At 40.2% G+C, this 12,354-nt stretch overlaps 1 protein-coding gene across 1 annotated transcript in view; it reads right to left on the minus strand.

Moving 5' to 3' along the window:
• serpinh2 (serine (or cysteine) peptidase inhibitor, clade H, member 2) overlaps nucleotides 1–10,955 on the minus strand; it is a 29,384-nt gene extending 18,429 nt beyond the window's left edge. Inside the window, exons 1-3 of the mRNA XM_017471118.3 lie at nucleotides 9,583–10,955; nucleotides 6,785–7,395; nucleotides 234–326 (exon numbers count right to left, since the gene is read on the minus strand). Coding sequence (XP_017326607.2) covers nucleotides 234–326; nucleotides 6,785–7,379 — 688 coding nt within the window. The 5' untranslated portion in view covers nucleotides 7,380–7,395; nucleotides 9,583–10,955. The remainder of the gene's footprint in view (nucleotides 1–233; nucleotides 327–6,784; nucleotides 7,396–9,582) is intronic.
• Between the last annotated feature and the right edge of the window lie 1,399 nt (nucleotides 10,956–12,354).

The following is a 12,354-nucleotide window of genomic DNA, read 5'->3' on the forward strand; positions in this document are numbered from 1 at the left end:
GGTTCAATTTTGGCTCCTTAGCACCAGTTATGCTGTTAGCCAACAGTTCTGGGATGGTCTAAAGGAACTGGTGTAGTTGTTTGAAGACTGGTAGATACTATAGTCAAATCCCAAAGTCACGATTATGAAAGAACCCGACCGGGTAGTTGATTTTAAATGAGTAAAAAAAATAATTAAAAAAAGAGCTGCAAACAGAGTAACAACAACAACAACAACAACAACGAACCAGTTACCTGATCTGTGCATCATAGACACTTTGGTGTACTTGGTCCCCAAAAAGCTTCGCAGGTCTTCATTTTCTTCGTCAAAGGCATGATCCCAAAACCCTAAAGTAAAATAGAAAAAAAAGCAAGCTGTATTCATAATCCATCTGAGTACATGCATGTAAGATGGTTGGGTATATATTACACACACACACACACACACACACACACACACACACACACACACACACACACAGTTAACAGTTCTTTAGAGCCACTAAAAGAAAGTAGAAAAGAACATCAGCCAATCTTGTTTTGTTCCACCGAATGAGGCCATCCTTCATAACAAAGCCAGCTTCCACTAGGAACTTGACAGATTAGATCCTATTAGACCGAAATCGTACAAAACTACATTAGGGACACAGTGAGAGAGAAAAGAGAGATGAAATTAAGACAAGGCAATAGCGAGAGAAAGAGCGAGAGAGAGAGAGAGAAAAAAAAGAGGCTGCACACATGAGGGAGGGGTGGCACAGGACATATTATTGCAGTCCATTAAACCCATTACGTTCTATAACAAAGATGGGATTTGATAAAGAGACTATTAGCAGAATTATAGTCACGTGTTTTTTTCACTAGTCTTTTCTCCTGGTTGAATTAGCCACAGAAAGGTGTGTGTATTTGCGACCAGAAAGAAAGAGGCAGAGAGAGGGAGAGACGAAAGAAAGATCCATTATTAATATAATGGGATGACAGCTTCACACAATGTAGGGGTTACAGCATTTCACCCCATTATTGTAACCCACTACATCAAATACACTCTGGTCCGCTTATGGGGTTAGACGAGACAGTCTTCATTAGCAGTCCCTGGCTGCTATAACTGAGGATGAAGTCTGTCCTCTTTATGTAGACACGAGGGTGATTTAAAGCCCGATGCGAGCTGGGTCTGTAGGAAGCAGTTAGTCACTGCCGGATCTTTAACTTTCCATTACTTTAGTTCTACTTGCTACTTTGCCACCCATTTCTCTTCATTACAGCTTTTTAATATAGAGTTATGTGAGCAATAATAATGATGGCTGCTTTGTATTCTGTCACAAGTTCAGTTCTTAAAGGAGAAAGGCATCTGCTATTTTCAAAGCTGAAATGTTTACCACATGACTAAAGAGGAGCGCTATGTCCTCAAGAACTAGTCGGACTAGTCAGAATCTCAAATTCTTCTGAGAGATTAAAAAGTGACGTTTGAGCGGAATCCATTAAACAAAGCAGCTTTGTTGGGTAAGCCTTAGAGGACCTGCTCTCAGCTAGGCCTTATGGAAATACACCTGACCCTGTGTTTGAGGGAAGCTGTACATGTCTATGGCGTACATAAACATAGCGTACGATTCAACGGCATGCAACAGCTTCAATCGGACGTGTGAGAACAAGGGAAGGAGATCTCCTTGGTTACTGATTACAGAGATGATGAAACTTGAGTACTCCAAGGTTCAACACATCTCATGGTATCCGCTGGTTATTAATGGCTAGTGAAGCTGCTTGAAACCGAAAAAAGAAAAAGAAATAAGAGGGGATTTCTGCAGTGTGAGTGCCTAACATACCACGCACGTTTTCAGCACCACGGTGTTGGCAGAGGAGACGATCGAACCTGGATGTTTATCTGGGTGATGTCACATCTAATGTATAACCGGGGAAGAAAATGGAGAGGGAGTAAAAGGAGAGGAACCTGGCCGTAGAGAGGCATCTCTTCCGTTAATTACACTACAGAAAAACAATGCCACTATTGTGAGGCTTTGCATCACGATTCCACTCCCACGTTAAATAACCCGAGCACCCGACCACAAATGATGCTCGGGGAGAAAAATAAAAGGACAAAACAAAATGAGGTAAGCCATTTTCCCCCTCTCTCATCAACTCTGTGATTACAGAACAGCGTGCTGCTTTGGGAGATGCTTTTATTAAAGCGTACACGGGTGTGCACTTGTGGGTTTGTGCCTATTTCCATGTTTATTGTGTGTATGTGTGTGTGTGTGTGTGTTTTTCGGTAGCGTGGATTCTTTTTTGTTTCTATTCCATTGCTGTTTGTATGTGACAGAGGAAGAACAAAGGCTTAATTAATTAGCTGTAGTGGACAGACTCTCTCCTGGGTAGGACTACCATCCCTTTCTCTGTCCATTCCCACTCCCTCCCTCTCTCTTTTCTGCCATTCTGTCCTTAAGTGCTCTCGTAAGCGTACAACAGCGGTGTAAAGGATCGGCACGTGCAGTAGTGGGGAGGGATAATTAGCTGAAGAGGAAACAGACAAACCAGAACAAGAGAGCTGAGGATACTACAGGGAGCTACTGCACAAATCTGTTCTTCCACAGCTACAGCACAATTTCTAATGCAAGATAACTGATTTGACTCATGGGGGAGTCTGATACTCAACTGGTGAGTCGAGTTAGAGGAAGAAGAAGGAGACGAAGTCACATATATGTAAACAGCACATTAGAGCAGCACAAACAGGAAGCTACAATGCTGTGGACATCAACTACCAGACTGGAGACTATAATTAATGTCGCAAGAGAGTATTATAGCTGTTGCTCGAGAGCCTGGGAGTTTTCTTTATGGCCAAGAAATCCGCCTGTTTCCACTGTCAAGAGGCCATCTGATTAACACTGCAAATGACCAACCACAGACTGTCCTTTTTGCATGACATGTAAATGCTACCATCAAAACAGACCTGCAGGCAAGAACCTGGAAAAAGCACGACTTACTATTGCTCAGAAGGAGATTAGGAAATTGTGCTGGATACACCAAAGCAGGATACCGGTAACCTTTACAATCAATCTGTCTCCAAAAAGCTCCCTATTGTCATGCTTTTCAAAAGCCAGAGCGTAGGAGTGCATTCACACGGCGGTGGAGAAAACCACTGAGATTCAGATACATGTAGCCAGCTACATCTACTGTACAATATTCCTTCATTCATTCTTCTTTGGTAAATGCTCTATTCTGGCCACTGTGAATCCGGTGACTATACCAAGAAGGCAGATTAATTCAACCCTGATGGCATGCCAGTCCATCGCAGGGTACCATGCAAACACACATTCACACACACATTCACACGTAGGGGCAATTTAGCGTACCCAATCCACCCACTGACATGTTTTTGGTGGGAGCTGGGAGGAAACCAGAGAACCCGGAAGAAACTCACATAAACACGGGGAGAACATGCACAGAAATTCAACACAGGATTGAACTTGGGAGTCTGGAGCTGTGAAGCTCACATGCTATCCTCTGCACCGCCGTGGCCCTCATATACAATATAAATCAGCCGATCCATTATGCTGTATGGACTTACGTGGAGTGCATGAAGAGTTCTCTAACTATACTTATAGCCAAAAACAGAGCAAAGAAAAATAAATATTAATGTGGGCTGACTGACAGAACTCTTAAAAAAAACCACGATCGAATATAGAGAATGGGAAAAAGAAAATGGTTTTGATGGATGTGAGAATGAAACAGTGTACATACGTAAAGGAATTACTATCGGACCCTCTAGCCATAATATGATTTACTTGTCAATTTCATAAATCCAAGCTCAAGTCAATTTTCCTAATCTCATTCATGTGTCCTAATCTACTAATCTAATTTGTATATTTCAGCTCTGAATTAATGTGACCAACCAACTCCTGTGGCATGAGACAAAAAAAAAACACACACACAACATAATTAAGTTGAAAGATGAAACAAAAGAAATTAATTAGATTACTTATCAATCCACAGTCAATCATTACTTATTTTCACTGGTGCATTGTATTGAATGGACAATCAGACTTCATACCACCTCTGTCTGTTTAAAGGAGGATCAAAGTACTTACCAATTTTATCAAGAAAAAAGAAATGGAAGGGAGGAAGAAGTATGAAGGTAAAATTATGCTTTTAATCCAGTCATCGATGGTTTTAGGCGCTACTTTCAACCTAAGTGCATTAATCATACTTCAATTATTATACATGCTAAAAAGCTCATTAATGGTAAATTGTGTTAAACTTGTTATACTATTCCAGAAATGATTCTTCAAGCTGCCAGAATGTGATCTACAGAAATATTCCAGCATTGTAGCCTTGTGCACATTTAAAACACCTTCACACGGGATACATGCTACAAAGTACTTTGTAAGAGACGCACCGAAAGGCTATTTTTAACACTATAGGCTAAAAACATCTGATGGTCAGGGCCGATTATATCCTGTCAATCAAAAGAGGGCGGGAAAACACATGGATTTCGTGCTGTGTGTATAGAAGATGTCTCTTGCGTGGAATGACGACAAAACTGCAGTTTGTAAGCTCTGTAAGCTCTGCACTGATCAAATCTGACACCGGACGCTGCAGCAGTGAAGCGGGAGTTTCAGCGTCGAGTCTAATTGTTGTTGTTTTTTTGCTGCGCTGCTCTCGCTGAATTAAAGGGCCAGTACACCGTTGAAAGATTTAAATGAGGATGAGTTGACAAAAAAGTATATATATATATATATATATATATTGCACAGAAAAATATATTTGTAGAGTAGTGTATTTCATATCCAGTTAATGTTAATATATAAAAAGTTTATATTATATATGACCAGTTTGATGTTAATGATGAAGTAGAAATGCTTTTGTTTGTGGTGAGTGAATGTGAGACTAACAGGAGGTTTTTTTAGAATTCAGTCAATGTTAATACAAATTTATAACATTCAATAAGTTAAGAAATCTTACTTTAATCTTCAGAATTTAGTTCATGTGTTAATGTTAATTAGAGTAATGTGTTTTCTGTTTATGAGACCAGTTACTGTGAAACAACTTGTTGAAAATAAAGTTTTTATTAGCATTACTTTCAGAATTCTTTTAAGTTAATTATTATTAATTTATAAGAAGGCATAAAAGGCAGAACTATCGGTATCGGCCGATATCACTCTGAATAATCGGTTATCGGTATTGGCTGAGACTTTTAGTATCGGTGCATCTCTAATATTTACAGATAAGGCTTTATTAGTCACATATACGTTAGAGTACAGTGAAATCCGCTTGTTCAAAGTGGGACACGGTGAACAGGTGACGCAGCGATCTGTCCAAAACACATATGCAGACTAAATCAAATACCTAGTGAAGGCTAAAAACACCAGCGCAGTGTGTGCAGTTAGAAGCTCTCACCGTGGGGAAGGAGATCTGGACACTTGTTACTAAATTATTCAGGATGACACATCACCCCCTATAGGAAGATAAATAAGCTCTCCATGATAGACTGGAGTATCATTAGTTATCAACTGTGCAGACCAACTGAGGGAGCGCACACACACACACACACACACAGTGGCATAGGCACAGACATACAAAAGGCTTTCACATGTCTGAAGGTACGCATTTACATTCTGCAAAGAAAAAAAAAATTACTAATGCAGAATAATCTACTAGAAAATTAACCTGTAGCCAATTTGTCTCAATTATAGTTAATTCAGCACTGGTGATTTTAGTGGGTACACATTTTAATCAGCTGCATACAACATGAACCCCCTGAGACGCAATTCTGTAACAACTAATCAAATCTGAAACAAACAGAGCAGACGTGCACTTGTTCGTAGTCTATTTATCAAGCACCGGCACACAATCAATCTACGTCTAGTGTCATCATGAGCACAATCGGTACCGGACCCATTCCCAACACTCTCTTGTAAGGAACAGACTAACTGAGTTATCAATGTGCCTTCTGCAGAGGAGGACAACAGAGAAGCCACTTGTTACTGCATCCTACCCACATACTGTAAAAATCACTACATAACCTTCAGAAACATTCACTGTGTACGTAATAGCCTACAGTACCTGTGCACTGCACGCTGAACATACAGTATACACTGTATTCTAGTATAATAATGTAATACTGTATAATAGTAGTGGCATAACTAGCTACATAGCATAAATCTTCTTCTGTATTAATTATCAACTGACCAAACTGTGGATTAAGAATACGAGTATGACTATTAATCCATCCATGAATTTGCTGCGGCTTTTGTTCAAATTCTTCGATGCAATTTGTGAAGATTTTTGCGCTATTTTTTTGCGGAAAAGTACTCGAATTGGCGAAATAGCAATCGCACAAAATAGTCTTTCGCAGTGATGTTTGTTGGTAAACGAGACCTTTTAGCTGTACTCATGTTCGACGCACGTGAATCGAAGACGGCTTTGGCTGATTGTGTGCCATGATGACGTCATGTGATGCGTCTTCGACCAACTCTTCAGAAAACCTGCTGTGATTTTGAAAAGTTGCAAGTTCCTCAGAATATTGCGGAGCTTGCATGATTTTGCGTTCATTTCTGTGATCGTCCTGGACAATCCTGATTAACAATACATGTATTAAATAGTTATTGACATCGGTATATGATATATGACTGTTGTACACTGTCCAGGTGTCTTTAGCATATTTAAATATTGGTTATGTTCACATACTGCAACTTATTTTGGATTTTGGGAAAGATTTAGCATGAGCAGTATTGCACCGAGTTCCATTTTGAACAAAGTCATTTAGGTTTTTTTTTTTAGGGGAAAATAAGTTCTGGACAGATCCTTAACTTTCTCACCTTTAAAGTGCAGTGCGCTGGCCAGGATCAGGGCTCCTTCTTTAGAGTCTGGTCCTTCAATCAGTGGCATCTCTTTCACTCCTCCCATTCCACTTTTGGCCCAGGATCTGAGCTTCTCCATATCTTCCTGTTTATCCCCTAGACCTAAAGCCACATGGTCCAGTTCAAACTGGGTCTGCAGCTCCTCCAGGAAGCCGCTCTCCAGTGTAGTAACCTGCTTGGAGAAGATAGCTGAGGAACCATGCAGTATGTAGCTGGTTCCGTTTGCGTTTCTCATGGATTTAAAAGGATTGGGTGAAAATTTCACATCTTTGTAGTTCTTTAGGAGCTCCTGGAGCTGTCTGGCTGTGGCTCCCTTGGCTGTGTGGCTCAGCGCGTCCAGTGCGTTGGCGAGCAGTACAGGAGAAATGAGGGTGTTGATGTGAGAACCTTCATTTCGGAGGGCCCTGTACACTTGCAGCCCTAAGGACCAGCTTGGGTGGGTCAGGGATGAAAAGCTCTTCTGCTGGGGGTCACCTGAGGTCAGGGGTTGCTGGGACATGGAAGGCTTGACCATCAAGACCAGTGATAAACACAGAGCAGCAGTTGGCAGCATGGCAGGGGGGAATATGCTGGTGGGAAAATGTGGCATGAGAAAATAAAATCAATACATTGCTGATTTGTTTGTGTGTACCAATAACGAAACCGTAAGGTTACTGTAGGTACCAGTTTAGCGACCTGAAAGCTGTAGTTGACCATGAATTACACAGCTGGATGGAATGATTTTCTGCAAAGTCTTTACCCTCAGGTGGATTGATAGAATTAGTTAGTTAGCCATTTTTAGCTTTCTATATCTTCCTTCCCAAAAACCACAGTCTGACCAGCTCCCAGCTGCCAAAAGAGGCTGAGGTGGTAAAGCTGGCAGAAAGCAAACAGCTTGTGTATTACTTTTACTAATGCTGCATCAAATACAAGTTGTTTTAAGAAAATAAGACAATAGAAAAATGTTTAGATAATCTCAAATGAGCTGGCGAACATGGCCTACCAGTTTGACCAGCTCGGTCTGCATTTAACTTTCCTTCAAATCATAATTACAAGTGGGAGCTTGTAAAATAATTCTGACAGCTAAATTTTCTAATCTTGCCTTGTTATCACAGGGGAGGTTAGCTTCAGTGGCTTGTAAGTAATAATTTATTTCTCTACGTATGACATCTAATAAGCCATAGACACAGGATTATATCTCTACAGTTAGTCGGATTATGTACATTTTTACAGTGTACCAGAAGATACCAGAATACATAAGGCTAGCTAACTACATTGCTAATGCCAATGGGAAATAAAGACATGTAGTCAGTGCTAATAATTAATAATTCGACACAGCACTGATATGATACTCGGGATCCGTACTGAGCTGATACCAGCACAAAATAGTAGACTGGATACTGGAGAGAATAAAGAATGAATCTGAATCAGTTGAATCAAAGCCATCTAATGTAAAAGACTGATTTTTTTTTGGCAACTGAAAATGTTCCTACAGTACTGTGCAAAAGTTTTAGGCACCCAGTTTAAAAATGAAAAAAATACACACTTTGTTATAGATTTTTATTTTATGATTTCTACATTATCGAGTCAGTACAAAAACATTTTACATTTCCAAACATTAGTTTTCTAGCACAAAATTAAATGTTTGTATGTCATTAAAGAAAGCATTATATTACGTAAGACACACTTTTCGGACAAAAAAAAAAAACACAGTGAAGGCTGCTGGGTTTTGCTGAGAAAATAAGAAGCAAGTGTGACTCTTACTGACTTTGTCTCATTTACTACTGTTTACTGCTCTTTGCTGTATTTTATTTTTATTGTTTATTTTGAAGGCATCTTTGCTCGACAGAATTTCTTTGCATGTGCCTAATCCTTTTGCACAGTACTGTATATGCCATAACTTGAGTGCTTTTCTTCTTATGATTGATTTTAATACATTTATACTTTTAATACATGTGTACAGTAAGTGGTGTTTTTCAGCTGTGGATTTCTCCTACTTTGTTTTAAATAATAATAATAATAATAATAATAATAATAATAATAATAATAATTTTTTAAAGCTTAGTGGCTTTAAAGGGAAAAAAAAAATGAAATGGGTATCAATCAGCAGATACTTGTTCCAGTATTGTGCAGTAATAATTCAAAAAACAACTGACGGTGTTGGTGTCTAAGGTTGTGTATAGAAAATGTTTATACATATATAAATACATATGTACATACATATAAACATATTAGAGCAGTGAAACTCTGTGATGAAAAGTTTGAAGCTAAATAAAGACCAATAAAGTTCTGAACTCTGACATATTTTAGGCTATAATATAGCATTTCTGTAGCAACTGTCTCTCTCTCTTGGCCTCAGACTTCATTTTCACTCACTCACTCACACACACACACACAAAGACACAAAGACACAGGGAGAGTGCGAGAGAGAGACACACACACACACACACAGAGAGAGAGAGAGAGAGAGAGAGAGAGAGAGACCGAGACAAAGAGAGTGTGAGAGAGAGACACAGAGAGAGCGTGAGAGACACAGAGAGAGAGAGAGAGAGAGAGAGAGAGAGAGAGAGCAAACAAACTACATCGTTTTACTGTGCATTTGTCAAACGAATGAAGCGATTACATAAAGTAGCAAAAAAGTTGCTGGAAGTTAAGGGGTGCGTTAAAGCCACCATACGCGCGCGCGCACACACACACACACACACACACACTTTTTGATGTGCAGCAGCATGCGCAAAGAGAAAGCGGAAAGAAGTTGTGTCCGAGTTTGCCTGTACCGTTAGTGTGTAGCAGTTTCCTCTGGTTCCTCGGTCTCCTTCAGAGGGTCAGGGAAGAACTGGCAGGGGCGGTGGGCTTCCCGCGTGCAGAGGAACTTCTGTTTTGTTTGCGTCTCTTTCCTCAAGCCAAATCGAGCCTGTGCTCCAGTTAAGGCATTTAGCCCCTTCTGGAAATTTCTACCATTTCGCCACGTGGAGTTTTTACAGGCTGTCTGTCTCCCACCTCCGCCCTAAATCACTTCAGCACGCTGTCTAAACAATAACCCGCTTGTTTAACCTGCGCCATGCTTCCTGCTCCATGTCAGCTCCATGTCAGCTCCTTCCAACTTGTTGTGCTCGCACTTCTTCACATTTTATTTTCTCCCAAAAACAGAGACGAGACCTACTCGGTCTAAAAGGGTCACCGAAACCGCATATATGACATACTAGTTTTTATTAATTTATTTATTTATTGAGGAAAAGAACAAAACAAAACGCAACGCTGGAGCACTATTTTGTGATATGATTCATTACAGTGGGATACAGCTGTGCTGTGCACTACCACACACATGAATGTACTGTACTGGAATATTCATGAATAACTCAAATGAACACCCTAATCTGGTCGAGAAACAATATTCCTCCTAGTATACACTGTAGTTCAGTCACTTCACACTATACATACATTAGTTTTATAGTAAACCCCTGTAGCCTATGTAGCTACTATTCATCCCTGCTGAAAAACAAAAAAAACAAACAGAAACCAATCACAGAAATTCAAATGGTTTCCACTACAAATACCATTACAAACCATCATGATTTAACCATTCAAACCATTACTGGTCCTTAATGGTATCCACTAGACATAACGTGACACTAATAGAAGGCAACAAATTACTAGTAGAGACCCATATCTCACTTCAAAACATGGACACAGTGTACATTTAATTTTTAAAGCTACATAATTGTGTTTTAGAGTAAAGCTAGCCTTCTGGGTAAAAGATAGAAATAGTAAACATAGTGTACTAAATGTTCAAAAGGTGCATGCATGAGGGGATCACACCAGTGACAAGGAAAGGAAAAGTGCAGTTTAATAGCTACACTTTCCCTGAGAGTGTAGATATTAGCATGCAGTAGATCAAAAATGTCTGTGGTGTACTATTTTGGATCATTATAATCGCAGTAGTGTAGTTTGTAGTATTATGCAGACAGTCATTGGTCCACCTGTGGTGCTTTACTATTTGGGGATAATGGCTATTTCCGTAGTGAATGTTATAATGTAAATCCAGTACGTAGTATTTGGACCAATACTTCTTGTGCCATGGGCTTACTAATTATTTTGGCAGTATTGTTCCAGCAGTACTCACTCACTCACTCTCTCTCTCTCTCTCTCTCTCTCTCTCTCTCTCTCTCTCTCTCTCTCTCAGACGGATGGAGAAAGACTTTTAGACATTATTTTCTACATTAGCATACAGATTTGAACGGTGCCACTTTTCTCCACAGACTCCATCAGATTTTTTTTTCTTCTCCAAGCCAATGTAAATGGAGCTGCAATTCCTCCAATAATCGACTGGGGTCGCCATTGCTCTGCTGCCTCTCAAGCTCACTGAGATCCGTCTAAATCAGCTATAGCAAATGTTCCTATATACTTTTTCCTTCCTTGATCTTTCAGCTCCTTCTTTGGTGCTAATACCAAATTCAGGTCACAGTTTTCTGCTTCCTAAAAGTATAACACTTACTATAGCTCAATGTTAGTCCTCAGAATTGATTGATAGATGGCTACCACAAGCAAACTGGATCGATGGATATACAGATGGTAGAAAAGGCGAAAGAGAATCAGGCTTGGAGATTGGCTCTGATAATGGCAGACAACCACCAATACAGAACAATCAGCCTGGACATGACAGCCCATAGACTGCCCCAATTACACCCCAGCCTAATCAATAGCACATCCACACAATTAGCCATCAGACCCAAGAAGCTTGGGTCTTGAGAGTCTGACTCACACACACACACACACACACACACACACACACACACACACACACACACACACACACACACTTTATATAATGCAAAATTCACGTTTGTTTGTATAGTTGTATATGCTCCGCTATTCAAAGCCATTAATCATATATGTACTGTACATTGTATATGTAGTGTTTGTGGATGTAAACTGGAACAAGCAACCAATACTCATGACATTAAACAGTTAAGTCCGCACAAAGACATAGTATTTACAGTATAACCAATGGATTTCCACAGTACACACTAATAATGATGAATAGTGTGTGCTTGCGGGTTGGGGGGTGTCTCTGTAACTGGAGATGTCTTAAGCAGAGCAGGGGGAATTGTAGCCTAGAAGGCTTAAATTGCCAATCACAGTCAATGGAGTAAATAACAAGTAATCCTTTGCACAATGATCTATGTCCAGTTTTTCCTAAGCTTAACCACCTTAAACAACCTAATAGACTGGTACTGATATCAGCAGTCCAGTGTAACCTTTCCCATCACCCTCTTCTTCTGACCCATCACAGTCAATGAAGCTTATAATACGCTGTGATGCAGATACCACAGTGCAGGTGATTTATCTGCCCTGGGCAGCATCGCGGATAAACGAGTCCCCTGGGAAACCCGCACAGGGCAACCCGAGACACTGTGTAGTAGATTTTCATCCTCTCGGGTCTTGTCTTTCACTATACAACACCTTTACCACTCCCAGTGCTCCTTCTGCATCTCACCTTCAACCCCCACAGATGTGCCTTCATGCCCTTCTCTGCCTCAAGCCATGCT

The sequence above is a fragment of the Ictalurus punctatus genome, chromosome 7, assembly GCF_001660625.3.
Source record: "Ictalurus punctatus breed USDA103 chromosome 7, Coco_2.0, whole genome shotgun sequence".
NCBI classification, from domain to species: Eukaryota; Metazoa; Chordata; class Actinopteri; order Siluriformes; family Ictaluridae; genus Ictalurus; species Ictalurus punctatus.